The 20,187-nt window shown below is 45.8% G+C and overlaps 1 protein-coding gene across 3 annotated transcripts in view; it reads right to left on the bottom strand.

Annotated features, from left to right (window-relative positions):
* The window catches only part of LOC148541907 (cGMP-dependent protein kinase 2-like), a 198,963-nt gene that overhangs the window by 5,732 nt on the left and 173,044 nt on the right, over positions 1–20,187 (bottom strand). For all 3 annotated transcript variants that reach the window (XM_088473410.1, XM_088473391.1, XM_088473401.1), the window contains exon 17: positions 2,737–2,799. In XM_088473410.1, coding sequence (XP_088329536.1) covers positions 2,737–2,799 — 63 coding nt within the window. The remainder of the gene's footprint in view (positions 1–2,736; positions 2,800–20,187) is intronic.

Below are 20,187 nucleotides of genomic sequence, written 5' to 3'. Positions count from 1 at the left end.
AGCACACTAAATATGGGGAGGGACTTACCACACTAGTGCTGAGTGTTTGGTGCTAGCCCTTGTGCACACGCTACACCCATTATAAATATGCCTGAGAAATTAATGAAAAAATACTGGGTACCAAACATACAAAGGGTTCACTTTGCCCTGCTCACAATCTTACAATCCTGTAAATGAGTGCGCTGCCTACTTCATAAATAATGTGGTTCAGCCCACAAAATGGTTGACTCCACTGTGTGTAGGTAGCCATTTTGTGCTCTTTAATAGTGCAGAAAGATTGTGTTTTCTTGTCAATTTAACAATTTCATTCCTTGTTACCCCCATCAGGAGACAGGAGTACTGTACATCCAGTTATTCCGCTGGCAGAACTGGGAAAACTGCATAGATTATTTAGGTTTGTGAATCGAGAATAGTTTATTAAAGTGGATTCCTTACAAAACTCATTTACTTGATTTATGTCAGGTGAGACCACAGTGGCAGCATCAGCAAGTTCAATGCTTTTATTGTTGTTTCTGGGACCAATTATAGCATTATCTGTCTAACACTTTACACAAGAAACTGTTCTAGACTGTAATTACCAGAAAGGAGTTTCTTTCAGTTTGTATTTATTGCATTATATACTTTTCTTTCTGCTCATCCTAAGCTTTAGAGGTATACCAAATGCAAATAATACATGTTTATGATTAATGTGTGCTTTTATGTACATATGATCTGTGTTTCATGAAAGAAAACTGCAACTTCCTTTCATTAGTTTTTTCCCCCCAAAGCCCTACTCACATCAACTAAATTAACTGAAGTAGGCCCTATGCCAAGGATGCCTGTAGTACACAAAATATGTATGCTTTACACCGCCTGCTAGCCATCTTCTCCCAGCTTATCAACCGAGAGAATTCTGAGTGTGAGTAATAAATTGTTTAAGGAAGCTCATTGGGTGAACTAAGGCCAATGGATACTGTTTTACAATTTGACCATAATGCAGTAACAATGTAACTACTAAAACAGTAAATCTGTCTAGGCATTAATTAAGACTAATCTCTAACAATATACAATCATACTAGGTGCTAGCATTAACCAATATATACAGTACATAGAAACATGGACATACAGAGTCAGCTATATCAAAAAGCTCCTCAGAGATAGCCAATAGAAAGCAGCTCATATCCAAAAGGGGACAGAATTAAAGGTCTCGTGCTCTCCCGACCAAATGACTCTACTGCTGCGACCTGACCTGACACTGCTTTTTCTACTCTCTATCAGGTGACAAAGGGACACAGGACCTCATTTAGAGTCGGTCGAAGCGGCCGCACGGTCGTACGGAAAAAGGGGCCGGATATGCAAATGATTCCCTCGCAAGTTGCGTCCCTAAGTTCGGATCGGTAGTTGACCGACCAAGGGGAGGAAGCGGTCGGAAGACAAAAAAATACGCCCCCTTCTCGTACGCATTGCACGTCATCTCCGGGCATATAAGGATTAATCGAGACCATCGGAACTGGTCGTAGAGCTTAAGGTTGACCATACCCTCTCTTAAGCTCTACGATCATGTCAGTGTAAAAACCTCCCATGTCACATGTGCCATGACGCTACTTTGTTAATTATGCACTCCCATAATCCATATGCACTCCCATAAAACGCCGTTCGCATAATGAGGCACGCCTGCGTTTGGATCTCCACTCCTCCATTTTCAAGCACCTTCCCCTGTTACCACCCACAAACGCCTCCATCTGTCACTCAAACTACCGACCTGGCTGTGTTCAAGGAGAGAGAAATTGCTGATCGTAGCGGCTAGTTTGCGCACGCGCATTGCAAACTTTACGCATGCGCAGTATAGCGAACATCGGTGGCGTACGAAAACGACCGACTCTGAATGAGGTCCACAGTGTTTTCCTTTTTTACACATGCATAGTGCATAAGACTCAAAAATAACTTGAACCCGAGCTGCAGTGGCATATTAACAATAGATACAGGTTGTGCAGTACACATGGGCCCCCAAGCTAAAGGGGGCCCTGTGCCGCCCACCCCTGCACCCATTACTTTCCACTGTAAAGAAGAACAGTGAAACAGGCAAGTGTTCAGTGTCTTCAGACCGCTACCACATTAGTGCAGCATTGCAGGTTCAACCCCATGCTGTGTCATCAGAAAGCCTGTCTGTCATCCCACAGGTATCACTAACGAAGTTCATCCAGTAGCTGCATCCAGAAACACACATGATTCACTCACTAGCATCATGGAAACACCCCTATGCCAACTAAGAGCACTTCTGACAAGGTGTTATGAACTCAAAACCTGGGTACCTTAGCGGGAGCAGCTCCTGGTGCATGTCCCTGAAAATTAGAGACCAAAAACCTCTGTAGGAGCCTTACAAAACTTACACTGTCTCAACTACACTGCACATCAAGAACACTGAACTAAGGTAAGTACTACATGCAGGTGCTTTTACACAACCAAACAACAAGATTCCTATTCTCTTTAAAGGTTGTTGAGGGGGAAGGGGGTGGCACTGTGGTGGTCATTGCACACAGGCCCACTAATTTCTTAAACACCCCCTGCCAAGATGAAATGTTCTCTTTAATTTTCATCAGAAATTAATATTGAAGTAAAAAAAAAATTCCCATATGTGTAAAAGTCTAGAGGGAGCCTAATTACTGGAAATAGTCCACATACAGAAAGGATCTGAGTCCATTGGTTTCGTGCAGATATTTCCAGATTTTAGAACATAGAAAATAAATATATACTTACTTATGTTTTCTTACGTCACTGATGCCATTTTTACGATTTCCAAGTCTCTCTGCTGGATTAATCCTAGAAATATGAGAACAAGTATTTGAACATTAGACAGTGCATACAATTGCCAACCTAATAAATGAGTCCGAAGTTAATATTTTGATCAATTAATTATTTATTTTACATTCAGCCCCTATTAACACTAAACAAAGAATTTTAACAAGCTTGTGAGTTCCATCAGCTATACTGCCTGAAAGTATGCATGCGGGCATATTCTATACATAACTATACATAAAATGACATAGGTACTGGACCCAAAAAATATATTGTATATATTTTGCAAGATGTCAGTCTAAGGAATTCTTCAATTTATGCTAGGTTTATCCCAAAATGCAATCACAGCCTAAGGTAATCGGTTGCTGCAAACCAAACATTCCCTCCATAAATCCAATCCAGTGGGATGCGACTGCAGCCAGCTGGGTTACATTGACATGCGACCATGCCATCTGCATCCGTCCCCTGGCTGTTACTAAGGAAACCATTCCTTGCATGTGCACAATGGATTTTCTCCTGTTGCTCCGGCTGCATGGCAGTTATGTTGCAGTCTATGGGCCTGATTCAGACCCGGTCCCAAGCGCTGAACGCTCGCAACCGGGTCGATGGTGGCCCACAGTGCATGCGCACGACGGAGCCGGCTCCGTCGTGTGCATGCGCGAGTCCCGGCTGGGGTCAATCCGTCGCTCCAGGTCTCGCACCAAAGGGGGTGAGCTGTCGACGTTGAGTGACAGCTCGCCCCCTTTGGTGGGCGGGTCGGGAGGGTGGCTGCCCAAACAGAGGCATTCCCATGGGTTTCGTCGCAAGCCCGATGGTCGCAATGGTCTTGACCATCGCGACCATCATCATGGCCGCTCGCAATAGCTGTGGGTGCTCACTCACAGCTATGCGAGCGGCCAAGAGGCCGATCCCCCCCAAAAAAAGCCCAGCCCTGATTCAGAGCGAGCGCTCTGTCAGAGTGTCCAGCTCTGAATCAGGGCCTATGACCCCAGACATCACTGCTGAAATCGCATGTGCCTGTAGCAAAGTGGGAGAAAGGGAATTTAGTTCCCCCCAAAGGTATACAGTCGGGAAGCCGGCAGACGTAATCCCGACAGCCGGCTTCCCTACTGTCATATACCGGCGAGGGTTAAATGACCAGAGTCTAAATATAGACGCCTGTCACTTTACCAACGCCAGGAGACCGGCCCCCGGCATCCCGATCGAAGGGATATCGGGCGCCGCTGCGGACAGCTGCGGGGGGGGAAGGTTTAGGGCTCCCGGAGGGGAGGGAGGGTTAGGGTTATGCACCCCCGGGGTGGACTTAGGTTTAGGTGGCGGGGAAGGGGGGGTTAGGTTTAGGCACTGGGTGGGGGGAAGGTTAGGGTTAGGCACCCTAAAGGAGGGTTAGGGTTAGGGGGTTAGAATTAGGTTAGTATATACTTACCTTCGACGATCGGGATTTCCTCCTCTGCCAGCCTCCTGCTGTCGGGATTCCAACCGCCTGGCACGGGTCTGGCGGTAAATAATACAGATTCTCCCCCAAAACCCTGTTAGGTTGATGTATGGAAGTGTAGAGATCAGCTGCCACAGATGGGACTGATGATCAGTCCCCACTGACACATGCTCCACTGTGCTCTGTATGATACAGTAGATGAGGGGATGGCTAATGCCACAAAGAGAAACACCACTCAAAGTGTACTAGGGGCACTTTAACCACACAGGAATTAGGGGTCTATGTACTAAGCAGTGATAAGTGACAGAGTGAAAAGTGATAAGTCTGTGATAAGTGCCAGCCAATCAGCTCCCAACTGTCATCTCACAGGCTGTGTTTGAAAAATTACAGTTGGGAGCTGATTGGCTGGCACTTATCACAGACTTATCACTTTTCACTCTGTCACTTATCACTGCTTAGTACATAGACCCCTTAGTTTTAAACACGCACAAAATCACAGCTGAAGCACAACGGAACTTGGGAGCTCATTCAGACCTGCTCGCTAAGATGCATACTCTCGCTGCTGCCGATGGTATGCATTGTGTATGCATTGTGCGCATGCATCGCAGTGAGCATGCACATACGTTAGCGAAAGTTCACAATCCATTTGCTCACTGAGCATAGACAGCCCAGCAGAGTGAGTGACAGGGGAAGCCGTTTGTAGGTGGTAACAGGGGCTGGCCATTAAAAACAGGGGAGTGGTGGTGCAAAAGCAGGCGTGCCTGAGCATCTCAATGGCGTTTTAGAGGTTTGCATAATTATGACAGCATCATAGTACACGTCATCTGGCTTGTTTTTACACTGAAGTGCTCCCAGTGCTTGCGGCAGGGTATGGTCAACCTCAAGCGCTGCGATAGCATCCGATGTACCGATGGTTGCATACACTTCCTGGACATGATGTGCACAAGTGGGCAACTTAAAACAGGCTGGTGGGTGTCTGCATACACTATGTGATCGCTCTTTAAGAAATACTGGGCATGCTAATGCATTGCTGTGCGATAGCACTGCCTACAAAATTTGCATACACATCGTGCGAGTAATCACAGCTAGCAAGCGGCTCTGAATCAGGCCCTTGGTGTGATAAACAGCCGTGGCCGCTGTATCGTAGCACTTTGTATACAGATTCAGACTCATTTGCACACAATGTACAGATATTGCAGTATCATATTGATCAGTGCAGTCTAGCTAACTAGTTTTGTTGCTTCTATTTGTTTTAGAATTTTGAGGGAATCAGATGCTAGGTGCGGCCAAGTCGCTGTGGAAGCCACAGTGTATGAGGATACAACTGTAAGCAGAGCCGGATTAAGGAAGGAGGGCACATGGGTCAAGTTTCCCTCCCCACCTCTTCTCATGGTGTTTCCATCTTTGTTTTCAGCTTTCTTTCTGGTACCCTGTGCGTGTGCAAGCAAAATGGCCATGGGAACGTGTCCGTGCATCAATCTCACATTTCTTGCCACTATAGGGCATGTCCAGTGCTCCAGGAGCTGATGGACTGCCCCCAGTCACTCCCGGGCCGGCCCTGGGTCTGTCTCGCCTGGTCACTCGTGCTGAGTGCTGTGACTTGCTTGGCGGCAGAGGTGTGCAGCTAACTGCAGGACCATATCTGTTAGTGGGCATAAGGAAAGTACTGGAGGTTCTTAAAAGGTTTTAAATGGCTGATTTTTGCACTTTTTAATAATGGTTGAAAAATTATAGGAAGCAAGTGTTTTTCAGCAAATTAAAGTCTTTCCAGCATATTGGGTACAGAAAAATGTGTTTAAATTAGTTTTCCAGTGTTTTTATACTAGGTTTACAGAAAGTTGGAATAAATACTTTTACAATACCTCTCATCTGCAAATTCAAAAACCCCTCTCCCATCAATACAAGACCTCCACATTCCTTACCCACATCATTTACACCTCCACATACCTGTCCCACATCATATACACATCTACATACCTGTCCCACATCATTTACACCTCTACATACCTGTCCCACCTCATTTACACATCTACGTACCTGTCCCACATCATTTACACCTCTACATACCTGCCCCACATCATTTACACCTCCACATACCTGTCCCACGTCACTTGCACCTCCACATACCTGTCCCAAGTCACTTGCACCTCCACATACCTGTCCCACGTCACTTGCACCTCCACATACCTGTCCCACGTCATTTACACCTCCACGTACCTGTCCCACATTATTTACACCTCCACGTACCTGTCCCACATTATTTACATCTCCAATACCTGTCCCACATCATATACACCTCCACATACCTGTCCCACATCATTTACACCTCCACATACATGTCCCACCTCACTTGCACCTCCACGTACCTGTCCCACATCATTTACACCTTCACATACCTGTCCCACCTCACTTGCACCTCCACGTACCTGTCCCACCTCATTTACACCTCTACATACCTGTCCCACCTCATTTACACCTCCACATACCTGTCCCACATCATTTACACCTCTACATACCTGTCCAACACTAGTTACACCTCCACATACCTGTCCCACCTCATTTACACATCTACGTACCTGTCCCACATCATTTACACCTCTACATACCTGTCCCACATCATTTACACCTCTACATACCTGCCCCACATCATTTACACCTCCACATACCTGTCCTACATCATTTACACCTCCACATACCTGTCCCACATCATTTACACCGCCACATACCTGTCCCACCTCATTTACACCTCCACGTACATATCCCACATCATTTACACCTCCAAATACCTGTCCCACCTCATTTACACATCTACATACCTGTCCCATCTCATTTACACCTCCACATACCTGTCCCACCTCATTTACACCTCTACATACCTGTCCCACCTCATTTACACCTCTACATACCTGTCCCACCTCATTTACACCTCTACATACCTGCCCCACATCATTTACACCTCTACATACCTGCCCCACATCATTTACACCTCCACATACCTGTCCTACTTCATTTACACCTCCAAATACCTGTCCCACCTCATTTACACATCCACATACCTGTCCCATCATTTACACCTCTACATACCTGCCCCACATAATTTACACCTCTACATACCTGTCCCACATCATTTACACATCTACATACCTGCCCCACATCATTTACACCTCTACATACCTGTCCCACATCATTTACAGATCTACATACCTGCCCCACATCATTTACACATCTACATACCTGCTCCACATCATTTACACCTCTACATACCTGTCCCGCATCATTTAGCCTTTTATTGAGCTTTTAAAAGAAATTCACCTGAAAACTGCCATGTCTTTATTGGCCAAATTATGCTAGTTAAACCCCTCCAATACCAGGATTATTCAATGGGAGAGGTTCTGCACTGTGTGCCGATAATTTTACCTTAAATTAAAGCTTTTCTCTACCTCCAGTTTTCACCTGCACATTGGGGGTGCGCATAAAACAAAGAAAAGGTTCTCTGAAAAAAATCAATGCAAGTTTGTAATTGGATTGTAAATGAAATTCACTGTGCGAGTTCGCCGTCAGAACGGCTCACATTCCCAACTCGCACCTAATTCTATTGACCCCATATATGTGTATACGTTTTTGACTGTGTGTGACTGGATGTAGTCGGCATCCTGGCGGTTGGGATGCCGGCAGTCAGAATACCGGCGCGGAATTCTGACAGCAGTTGGAATCCTGCTGCAGAATCCTGACCGCTAACATCCCGATGGTAAGTATTATGCTTAGGGTTAGGTTTAGTGGTTAGGCACTAAGGAAAGGGTTAGTGTTAGGCTGCGGTATGGAGGGTTAGTGTTAAAGATAGGCTGCGTGGGAGGAGAGATTTAGAGTTAGGCTGAGGGAGGGTTAGGCTGCGGGAAATGTGGGTTAGGGGGGGTTAGAGGTCAGGATACCTACCTAATTCTGCCGGAATTATGACTGTCAGGATGCCGCTGATGGTATTCTGACCGCCGGCATCCTGTAACCAACCATGTGTGACAGAATGTATATATGTGTATGTGTCTCACTGTGTGTGTGTGTGTGTGTGTGTGTGTGACAGTATGTATGTGCACAAGTGTGTGACTGTATGTATGTACTGTACCACCTGTGGGCTGTAGGAAAGCTAGGGCATGCTACCACCTGCTGTGCTTATGGGATTGAGGGCAGCCCAGCAGCTGGGCAACCAATGTGCACACACCCCAGCGTGAAGTGAAATAAAGTTGGGGAAATAGAAAACAGAAACTGAAGATCTGCACATGCATACTATTTAACATGATCTGCTGTCTGAGGGAAATCTAGAAGTTTTGCAGGTAGATCCTTAAAATCTTTTTACAACATATTTCATTGTTTTTTTTTAAACCGTTTTCTTCATAGGAAAGAATGAGAACAGCGCTGAGATATACCCGAAAACTATTTAAAATTATCAATACTGAATGAATAAATTTAATGGAAAATTAAACTAATAGAATGAGCTATGTCAGTGGATAAAAATCTATTTAGTTGCAAAAATACATAAAGTACAATATATCAAACGTCATTGGCCAATGAAACACATAAAAAATACAATATATGATAAAAAATAACCAATCGATGTTGATCAGTGATACAATGATACACAATGTAGCTAAAAATCATAGGTTATTTGAATCACCACAATGCTTATATCAAGTTATAATCAAGTGCTGGTTATTGAGAGTACTGGTATAGACACCCCCTATATTAATAGATTCATACTTTATGATGATATCTGTAGTGTGTTGTAAATCAGTCGGGAAGCGCAGGGCTTTAGCTATTTTAAACAGACTAGGAGGTCTGTGATGTTCCTTTTAAGCTGAGTCCAGGTTAGAATAGTTTATAGACCCCGAAAGTTAATGAACATGGGGGAAAACCGATACTGCACTGTTAAGTGTAGACAAATGATCCTCGATATGTAAATGTCCCATATAATGGTGATATTACATCACTCGCCAGCACCATCAGCAGGGGCCATGCATTCACTTACAGTCTCGGCTTATAACTCCTTGTGGCAGGCAGGTATTTGGTAAAGCAGTGTCTTTAATGGCAGCAGACACTGCACTTTAACATACACAGGCTTAGGCCTGGACACACAGGCACATAAAATAAACAGGTGAAAGTAAAAGTCCCAGCACTCCCAGTGCTTAATGGTTAGTCTGCTGCAATTGCCTGCAGCCACAGTCTACCATGCTCTACCAGCATAGCCAAGCTCATCAGTCCCTGGCACTACATAGCTTTGAACTACTAACTGGTCGCTTGCCGGCTTCAGTGCCCAGAGCACTGGGTGTATGATAGTTTTAAACTCTTTCTTTCTCTCAGTGATGAGCTGCAGCTGGGCCTGTGCAACTGTGAAAACCCAGAGTTCCAAATCTCCATTGCTTCTGCAAACTGCACAGGCTTCACTCTAGCCTTCCTTGGAGGGACCTGATCCCACAGGAATGTGGGCAATTCAGGTGAGAGACAACCCCTCTCACCACAGTTTCTTTCTGGTTCTGGAATCTAGACAATTACCTAGGGTCCTTTGAGCTCTTAACTGGGTAAAAAATGGTTAATTCCGCCTGGGTATAACTGATTAAACAATTATAGTATGGCAACAGCAGGCATCTGCTGTATACTGTATATGTGTTCTCTATCAAAATGCTTTAACCGCTGGTGTGCTTTAAAAAAAACAAATACAGTACACATCATTTTCATAATTACCCTGATTAGGCTATATTATAATCATGACCTGCAATACTATCTATGAAACTATACATCCTGCCGTCCTGCACGTTTATATGTTCATGCTTTTTCTTAGGCTTTATGTTTTCTATAATTGAAATTTGCATACAAAATACTATTTACTCAAATTTTGCTCTCAATGCTCTTTTTCACAGGCTTGTCATGTTGAATTCCTTTTCCATATAGATACAACTTGCCCATTAAAGTAAAATTAAGAGATAAATTAATTATTTTCTTTATACATACATTTTATATGTACAATATTTATAAATAAAATATAAACTGCTGTAATTTAATGTAAACTAAATATATACGTCATATATGGAGCAGTGAAATCTTATAATAAAAATGCATAATTCTACACCAATATTCTCCATGAGTTTCTGCAAGATTCTAGTCAACATGGCAATAAATTATTTACGACAAGCTTGTTATTTGTTTGACTCTATAAGGGTTATTGCACGTATATACATCAGTCTGCCCCATTATATTTTTATAATGATAAAACCAAACATATTGTTTGAATATATAACATAACTATATCTGTATCTGTAGAGTGTTGATGTCACTTCTGTAAACTAAACCTTGTATCTGGTGACCACTGATGTAACTTGGGTCATGTCACTCTGCTTGAAAGTGTTCTGTGATTGGATGATTAGTGTCAGAGACCACAAAACACACAAAGATATGAACATTGGGCCTGAAGCAGAGCCGGACGCTATTTGCGCTCGCTCGTCCAGAAAATAGGGGTGGCTATTCAAATGAACCGTTCGCTCTTTGCGGTCTGTTCACGCCTCTATGTCTGAACGAGCGAACAAAACTTGCGGCCGTTTTTTGAAAAAATACGCCCCCTGGCCGCTCGCATCCTACGTCATGTCCGCTATTTATTAGATTAATCGAGTACATCGACCAGCGTATGAACTGCTCGCTATTCTTGGGGTTGGTTTTTGCTACCACACTCTTGCGAGCAGTTCTGGCTATAAAATAACCCAGTGACGTGGTCAATGACGCTGCTGTATTAATTATGCACACCCATAAAACGCCCGTTTTGACCTTTAAGCACGCCTGCGTTCGGATCTCCACTCCCCGTTTTCAAGCACCTTCCCCTGTTACCACCCACATACACCTCATTCTGTCACTCAAAATAGCAGGCATTCGCTATTTAGCGAACAATAGATTTTCGGCCGCACTGACTGGTTCGCGCATGCGTATTACGATCCGTACGCATGCGCAGTTGGGCAAACATCGCTCGGAGCGAACGAGCGGCCGCTTACGAGCAGCTCTGAATCAGGCCCATTATCTCTTATGGGGGAGATGTACACTAAGCCCTGGACAGAGGGAAGTGGAGACAGATAAAGTACCAACCAATAAGCTCCTAACTGCCATATTATAGTCTGTGGGCCTGATTCAGAGTTGGGAATAGAGTAAGAAATAGCAAGTAACTGTGGGCCTTATCCAGCAAGGAACACAGGTTCCTGATTCAGAGCCGGACGCTATTTGTGGACGGTCGTTCCAAAAAAGGGGCCGGCTATTTAAATTGAGTGCTCGCTCTTTGCGGTTTGTTGACGCCTCTATGTCTGAGCGAGCAAACGAAAAATGCGCTCGCTATTTTGTAAAGACTCCACTTTGCCGTTCGCATCACACGTCATCTCCGGTATTTATTAGACTAATCGGGTACATCGAAAGGCATTTGAACTGCTCGCAGTGCTTGTGGTAGGTTTTTCTTTCCCCTAATACTGCGAGCAGTTCAGGCTAAAAGACAACCAAGTGACGTGGTCGATGACGCTCCTTTACTAATTATGCACTCCCATTAAACGCCCTATTGACCGTTAGGCACTCCTGCGTACGGATCTCCACTCCCCCGTTTTCAAGCACCTTCCCCTGTTACCACCCACAAACGGTACATTCTGTCAATCAAATTAGCAGCCCCTCGCTGTTTTGCGAGCGCACGATTTCCGACCGCAATGACTGGTTTGCGCATGCGCATTATGACCCATACGCATGCGCAGTTGTGCGAACATCGCTCAGAGCGAACGAGCGGCTGCTTACGAGCGGCTCTGAATCGGGCCCACAGTTGCTTATACGCACGCAATCGGCCGTTTGTTGTGTTCTGCGCATGCGTATGCATCACAGTTCGTGTGCGCAAACCAGTCAATGCGATCAGGACTGACTATGCAGACCAATCGCAGAGTGACTGACAGGAAGTGCCGTTTGTGGGTGGTAAATTATCCACTGCGATACCATACACAGCCTGAGGCCTCATAACGAGCGCTGAGGTAAGAAATTCCTGAGTGAGATCTGACTTGCCTTAACTGTGCGTATGGGGCCGATGGTACTCGATTGTACCGATGTTTTTGCAGTCTTGCTAACCATTACGGATGTGCGTGTAAGGTAAAGTGGTAGTGTGTGCTGGGCCGGGGAGACACAGGCTGCAAAAACTCTAGAGGTTTTGCACGTGCGCAGTAGCAAACATCGTTCAACTCCTCCAGCTATGTGACATGTCTGTCCTTACTGATATATGGGTTTATAAATTGAGATCCCTCTTCTATTCCTATATTACATCCTATATATAATTCTGCATCCTAGCTTTTCAAATATATGTTATATGTAAATGTATGAAGGGGCACCAAGACCATGGAAAGGAGTACATTTTCTGTAACACGTTTTTACTAAACAGCGATATATCCTAATAAATTGTTTAATGCAGTTATTCAGCATCTATGTGACATGCTATTAATAAACCCAACTAATACAAACATTTCCACACCAATTTAGGAAGACCTGTTCAATTCTACAATTCTCATTAAAACATATACGCAGCACAAAACAAGGCATTCAACAGTCTGACAACATGACAATGAGTCAGACGCAGGAGCAGAAATTCCCATGGAACTTTGGCCCTCATTCAGAGCCGTTCGCTATTTGCGGTCGTTCGTTCAAAAACAAGGGGTGGCTATTCAAATGATCCGTTCGCAAATTGCAGTCTGTTCACGCCTCTAAGTCTGAACGAGCGAGCAAAACATACGCTCGTTTATTTATTAAAAACGCCCCCTGGCCGCTCGCATCCTACGTCATGTCCGCTATTTATTAGATTAATCGAGTACATCGACCAGCGTATGAACTGCTCGCTATTCTTGGGGTTGGTGTTTGCTACCACAAATTTGCGAGCAGTTCTGGCTATAAAATAACCCAGTGACGTGGTCAATGACGCTGCTGTATTAATTATGCACACCCATAATACGCCCGTTTTGACCTTTAAGCACGCCTGCGTTCGGATCTCCACTCCCCATTTTCAAGCACCTTCCCCTGTTACCACCCACATACGCCTCATTCTGTCACTCAAAATAGCAGGCACTCGCTATATAGCGTACAAACGATTTTTGGCCGCACTGACTGGTTCGCGCATGCGTACTAAAAACCGTACGCATGCGCAGATGTGCAAACATCGCTCGGAACGAGCGTACTGCCGCTAACGAGCGGCTCTGAATGAGGGCCTTTGTTACTTAGCAGTTGCACACTGATTGCTCATTATTCATGTTGCTATGACTCATGTTTCTAAGTTGTGTCATCTATCGGAAACTTCTGCTTTCCTAAATGAAAAGACATAGGTGTATGGTTAGGGCTACCCATACATGCCTACACTCCCGGTTTTCACGGGAGGCTCCGATTATTCGGGTAACCCCCCGCACCCCCGGAATGGTAGGCATTGCTCCTGCATTCTGCCCACTTCCTTGTGAAGTGGGCAGAATGAGGAGAATGCCCGCACCGATCGCGGCTCCCCGTTTAGGGGGCGGGGCTTAATGATGCGATTCTACATGAATCACGTCATTAGACCCCGGCCCCTATGTAAATTCTATCCAATCACGGTGATTTTACCATGAGGGGGTGGGGCTTAATGACACAATTCATCAGGCCCCGCCCCCATCACCACCCTCCTGCTTCTCTTACCCGAGCTTGTGCCAGGAAGAGAAATTACAAGGTAGGCAAGTATGGGGCTGCCAACTGCAGCTGAAAGGGAATGATCTGAAGATATAGTAAGCTCTAATTACCTGATATGGTCAGAACCGCTATATACTGTACAATAAGTCATTTTATATAGGTGGAAATAAATACTACTACTATACTTCATAGCAGACTGTGGCAATCAATCTAGCTAGTCTTGAGGACTGGTAACTTGGCTAGATGCAGCCTTTGGGCCGAGTAGCAGCCTTTAGGGCTGGTAAACTTGACTAGATGCTGCCTTTGGGCTGAGTAGCAGCCTCTGGGCTGTGTAGCAGCCTTGAGGGCTGGTAAACTTGGCTAGATGTGCTAAGTGCCGCCGGGATGACACTAACAGCAGTCCACAGGATGGCGTACTCAGGATGCTGAGGTGCGCTAAGTGGCGCCGGGATGACACTAGTGGCAGTACACAGGATTGCGTACTCAGGACGCTGAGGTGCGCTTAGTGCCGACGGGATGACACTAACGGCAGTACACAGGATTACGTACTCTGGATGCTAAGGTGCGCTAAGTGCTGCCGGGATAACACTAGAGCTAGTACACAGGATTGCGTACTCAGGACGCTGAGGTGTGCTTAGTGCCGTCGGGATGACACAAAGGGCAGGTAGGAAATATGTGGACCATGCTGCCTAGATGACACAAACTGCAGGGATAACAAAGCTGACTGGATCATTGGAAACTCGACTGGATACAAGAGACAATGCCAGAACTGGAAACATGTGAAATGCTATCACCGGCATTGGAGCAGCCTTCGCACCAGGAGGAAATAGCCGCAGGAGCCAATCCAAAACAAGCCAGCTATTATGGACACTTGATGGAGAGGAGTTCAGCGAATGATCGCCAGGTGTCACTTCGCCCTGCGTTCACAGTGCGGTGGTTTGTGACAGTACCCCCCCCCCCTTGATGAGGGGTTATGAAACCCCCTAAACCCTGGTTTGTTAGGGGAATTCTCAAAAAACCACTTCTTCAGAGTGGGAGCATGTAAAGAATTTTCATGAATCCAGGAGTGCTCCTCCGGACCAGGAATTGAAGACCACCTCAAGAAATTCTGGAGTCAAGGATCTTTTCCACAACAAATTCCTGTTGACCTTGAATGAGCACCGGTGGAGGCCTGACTGGACACCTCGGGGAAAATCTGGAGGAAAGGAAAACCAGTTTCAAGAGAGAACAATGGAAAGTGTTGCTGATCCTGAGAGTCTGAGGTAACTTCAGTTGGAAGGTCACAGGATTCACTTGAGAATTAATTCTAAAAGGGCCAATGAACTTGGGACCCAACTTTTGTGATCTCTGGTGCAGGTTAATGTTTTTGGAGGACAGCCAAACCATGTCTCCCACTTTGAAAAAACAGGGCCTATGATGTCTGTCAGCCAAGAACAACCAGAAGCTTGAAGAAGAGAATGGTGTACTTTCCTCCAGACAGACCGGAACCTGGAAACAGATGAAGCAGAAGGAGTTGTGGTAGGCGTAGTCTCGAAGGAATTACTCCAAGGATGAATCCCAAAATTACAGAGAAAAGGCGACACTGATGAAGCAGAATGGCAGGAGTTGTTGTAAGTAAACTCGGCAAATGGCAAGAGCGTAACCCAGATGTTTTGGCACTTGGAGATGAAGCAGCGGAGGTATTGCTCCAGAGACTGGTTGGCCCGCTCCGTCTGTCCATTGGGCTTTGGGTGGTAACATGATGACAGACTGACATTGATGCCCAGATCTGCAAAGAAGCACCTCCAAAACCGAACAACAAATTGGGAACCACAATCTGAGACAATATCTGATGGAAGTCCATGAAGTCTAAAAACATGATGGATAAAGAGTGCTGCCAATTCTTTAGCTGAAGGCAATTTGCTGAAAGGAACAACATGCACCATCTTCGAAAACCAGTCCACAATGGTCCAGATGACCAAACAGCGAGAAGATGACAGAAGAACCACCATGAGATCCATCACAATATGTGTCCACAGTTTAAGAGGAGTAGGCAGTGGACATAACAGGCCAGAAGGAGTAGTCCAGAGAGTCTTGTTTCTGGAACAGACTTCACAATCCGCCACAAACTCACAAATATCATGAGACATGGACTGCCACCAAACAGAACAGGAGAGTAGCTCAAGAGTCCTCGCGATGCCTGGATAACCAACAGCTTTGGACGAGTGGAAATTGTTCAGGACTGCCTTATGAGATCTCTCCGGGACAAACATCAACCCTGGAGGCATCTCAGGAGGAGCTTCAGACTGATACTGCCTAAGAGAATCAGCCAAGGTTCTTGTCAGAGCTAGATGAATCTGGGATGCTGGAATGATGGTTTTCTTCTTCAACACTAGGACAATAATCAATGGGAAGCTACGTGAAAGGGCATCTGCCTTCACGTTTCTGGAATCTGGTTGATAGGAAATGATAAAATTGCAGGTGAAAAACAGCATCCAACTTGCTTGTCTAACATTCAGTCTCTTGGCAATCTCAATGTAGGCCAGATTTTTATTGTCAGTCAGGACAGAGACAACATGGTTAGCCCCCTCTAACCAGTGTTTCCAATCTTCAAATGCCCACTTAATGGCCAGAAGCTCTCGATTGCCCACATCGCAGTTTTTCTCCACCGAATCAAATTTCCGAGAGAAGAAGGCGCACAGGTGTAGTTTGTTATCCTCCAAATCTTTCTGAGATAGAATGGCTTTAACTCTGATCTCAGAGGTGTCCACTTCAACCACAAAAGGGAGATCTGAGTTAGGGTGTCAAAGAACAGAAGCCGACACAAAAACAATCTTGAGGGAGTTGAATGTGTGAATGGCGCTGACAGACCAATTATCAACATCAGCCCCTTTCAACTCCACGATGGGTGAGACAATTGAGGAGAAGGATCTGATGAAACTGCAGTAATAGTTTGCAAACCCAAGGAACCGCTGAATGGCCTTTAGTGATGTGGGTTGTTCCCAATTTAGGATAGCCTTCACTTTATTAAGATCCATGAAGAAGCCACGAGAGGAGATGATGTAACCTGAGAAGGAGGCCTCTTCCACCTTGAACTCACATTTCTCCAACTTGGCATACAAATCATTATCAAGGAGCCTCTGCAGCACCAGTCTTATGTGCTGTTGATGCTGTTTCACAGATTTAGAGTAGATGAGGATGTCATCTAGGTAGACAACAGCAAAGACTCCCAGGAACTCCCTTAAGACCTCATTAATAAAATCCTGGAAGACGGCTGGGGCGTTGGAGAGACTGACCGGCATAACTAGATATTCAAAATGCCCTGAGTGGGTGTTGAATGCCGTCTTCCATTCATCTTCTTTCTGGATGCCGATAAGGTTGTACGCTCCCCGCAGGTCAATCTTCGAAAAAACAGAAGCTTCCCGCAGTTGATCGAAGAGGACTGAAATGAGAGGCAGAGAATACGCATTCTTGACCGTGATCTTGTTCAATCCCCTTAAGTCAATACAAGGTTGTAGTGATCCATCTTTTTTTTTAACAAAAAAGAAACCTGCTCCTACCGGGGACTTGGATGGTGAAATAAATCCTTTTTCCAGTGCCTCCTGGGTATACTTCTGCACAGATTTATTCTCAGGAACAGATATAGCGTAGAGCCTGTCTTTGGGGAGTCTGGAGCCCGGTAAAAGATCAATGGTACAATCGAAGGACAGATGAGGTGGTAGAACATCGGCCTTCTTCTTAGATAACACCTCAGCCAAGTTACGATAAAGAGCGGGATTTGACAGAGAGACTCTGATGGTATGGCCGCTGCTAGACGAATAGAACGAGACAGACAACGGGCAAAACAAGAGGACCCCCACTGCAATATTTCACCAGTTTGCCACTGGATTACCGGGTTATGGTTTTTCAGCCAAGGTAACCCCAGTACAACGGGTAGCAGCGGACATTGGAGAAGAAGAAATTATAGCTCTTCCTGATGCAGAGCTCCAACAGTCAACTGTAATGATGGAGTCCGGAAAGCAATCGGAACCTTGCAAAGATTTCTGCCATCTAGACCAATGACTGTGACTGGACTAAGGGTACACCTGAACCGGGCCCCAAGGCTCAGAGGGCCCCGAAGTACGTAGGGGAAAAATGGGACTGCGAGATATAATTGTAATCTCTAAAGTGATCAGCGAGGTGACCGTCACTGCGCAAGTGGGCAAAATTAAAATACTCTATCAAGCGGCAGCAGGCCAGCCTCTCCTGGCCTCTATTCCCGGTCACCTGTCACATCACATGGTCCGGGGGCATATGCATGACATTGCAACGTCATCACATTGCTGCTGGGTCCTTTGCCGTTCCTTTCTGTCAGCAGCCGAAGTCTACCTACGAGGAGCAAGCAGCCTGATAAGAACCTCCGGGCACCTTCAACAAGCTACAAGTAAGAGAGTCTCTCTCTCTCTCTCTCGCTCTCTCTCTTCCCCCCCTCAGGTGGCTGATAGATTATATCTCTTAATTGTGTTTGGGGCTAACTGTATTTGACAAAGAAAAAGTTGCTTGGTTGGGGGGGCCCCAGAGGTATGCGTGTACCACGCCCCAAGATTTCTGTTGCCGGTCCTGTGTGTAGCAGCCTTGAGGGCTGGTAAACTTGGCTAGATGCGGCCTTTGGGCCGAGTAGCAGCCTTTGGGCTGTGTAGCAGCTTTGAGGGCTGATAAACTTGGCTAGATGTGGCCTTTGGGATGAGTAAGCAGCCTCTGGGCTGTGTAGCAGCCTTGAGGGCTGGTAAACTTGGCTAGATGTGCTAAGTGCTGCCGGGATGACACTAACAGCAGTACACAGGATGGCATACTCAGGATGCTGAGGTGCGCTAAGTGGCGCCGGGATGACACTAGTGGCAGTACACAGGATTGCATACTCAGGACGCTGAGGTGTGCTTAGTGCCGACGGGATGACACTAACGGCAGTACACAGGATTACGTACTCTGGATGCTAAGGTGCGCTAAGTGCTGCCGGGATAACACTAGAGCTAGTACACAGGATTGCGTACTCAGGACGCTGAGGTGTGCTTAGTGCCGTCGGGATGATACAAAGGGCAGGTAGGAAATATGTGGACCATGCTGCCTAGATGACACAAACTGCAGGGATAACAAAGCTGACTGGATCATTGGAAACTCGACTGGATACAAGAGACAATGCCAGAACTGGAAACACGTGAAATGCTATCACCGACATTGGAGCAGCCTTCGCACCAGGAGGAAATAGCCGCAGGAGCCAATCCAAAACAAGCCAGGTATTATGGACACTTGATGGAGAGGAGTTCAGCGAATGATCGCCAGGTGTCACTTCGCCCTGCGTTCACAGTGCGGTGGTTTGTGACAGTACCCCCCCCCTTGATGAGGGGTTATGAAACCCCCTAAACCCTGGTTTGTTAGGGGAATTCTCAAAAAACCACTTCTTCAGAGTGGGAGCATGTAAAGAATTTTCATGAATCCAGGAGTGCTCCTCCGGACCAGGAATTGAAGACCACCTCAAGAAATTCTGGAGTCAAGGATCTTTTCCACAACAAATTCCTGTTGACCTTGAATGAGCACCGGTGGAGGCCTGACTGGACACCTCGGGGAAAATCTGGAGGAAAGGAAAACCAGTTTCAAGAGAGAACAATGGAAAGTGTTGCTGATCCTGAGAGTCTGAGGTAACTTCAGTTGGAAGGTCACAGGATTCACTTGAGAATTAATTCTAAAAGGGCCAATGAACTTGGGACCCAACTTTTGTGATCTCTGGCGCAGGTTAATGTTTTTGGAGGACAGCCAAACCATGTCTCCCACTTTGAAAAAACAGGGCCTATGATGTCTGTCAGCCAAGAACAACCAGAAGCTTGAAGAAGAGAATGGTGTACTTTCCTCCAGACAGACCGGAACCTGGAAACAGATGAAGCAGAAGGAGTTGTGGTAGGCGTAGTCTCGAAGGAATTACTCCAAGGATGAATCCCAAAATTACAGAGAAAAGGCGACACTGATGAAGCAGAATGGCAGGAGTTGTTGTAAGTAAACTCGGCAAATGGCAAGAGCGTAACCCAGATGTTTTGGCACTTGGAGATGAAGCAGCGGAGGTATTGCTCCAGAGACTGGTTGGCCCGCTCCGTCTGTCCATTGGGCTTTGGGTGGTAACATGATGACAGACTGACATTGATGCCCAGATCCGCAAAGAAGCACCTCCAAAACTGAACAACAAATTGGGAACCACAATCTGAGACAATATCTGATGGAAGTCCATGAAGTCTAAAAACATGATGGATAAAGAGTGCTGCCAATTCTTTAGCTGAAGG

The sequence above is a fragment of the Taudactylus pleione genome, unplaced genomic scaffold (assembly GCF_031769625.1).
Source record: "Taudactylus pleione unplaced genomic scaffold, aTauple2 ptg000016l, whole genome shotgun sequence".
NCBI classification, from domain to species: domain Eukaryota; kingdom Metazoa; phylum Chordata; class Amphibia; order Anura; family Myobatrachidae; genus Taudactylus; species Taudactylus pleione.
This window is presented reverse-complemented; position numbering and strand designations above follow the sequence as displayed.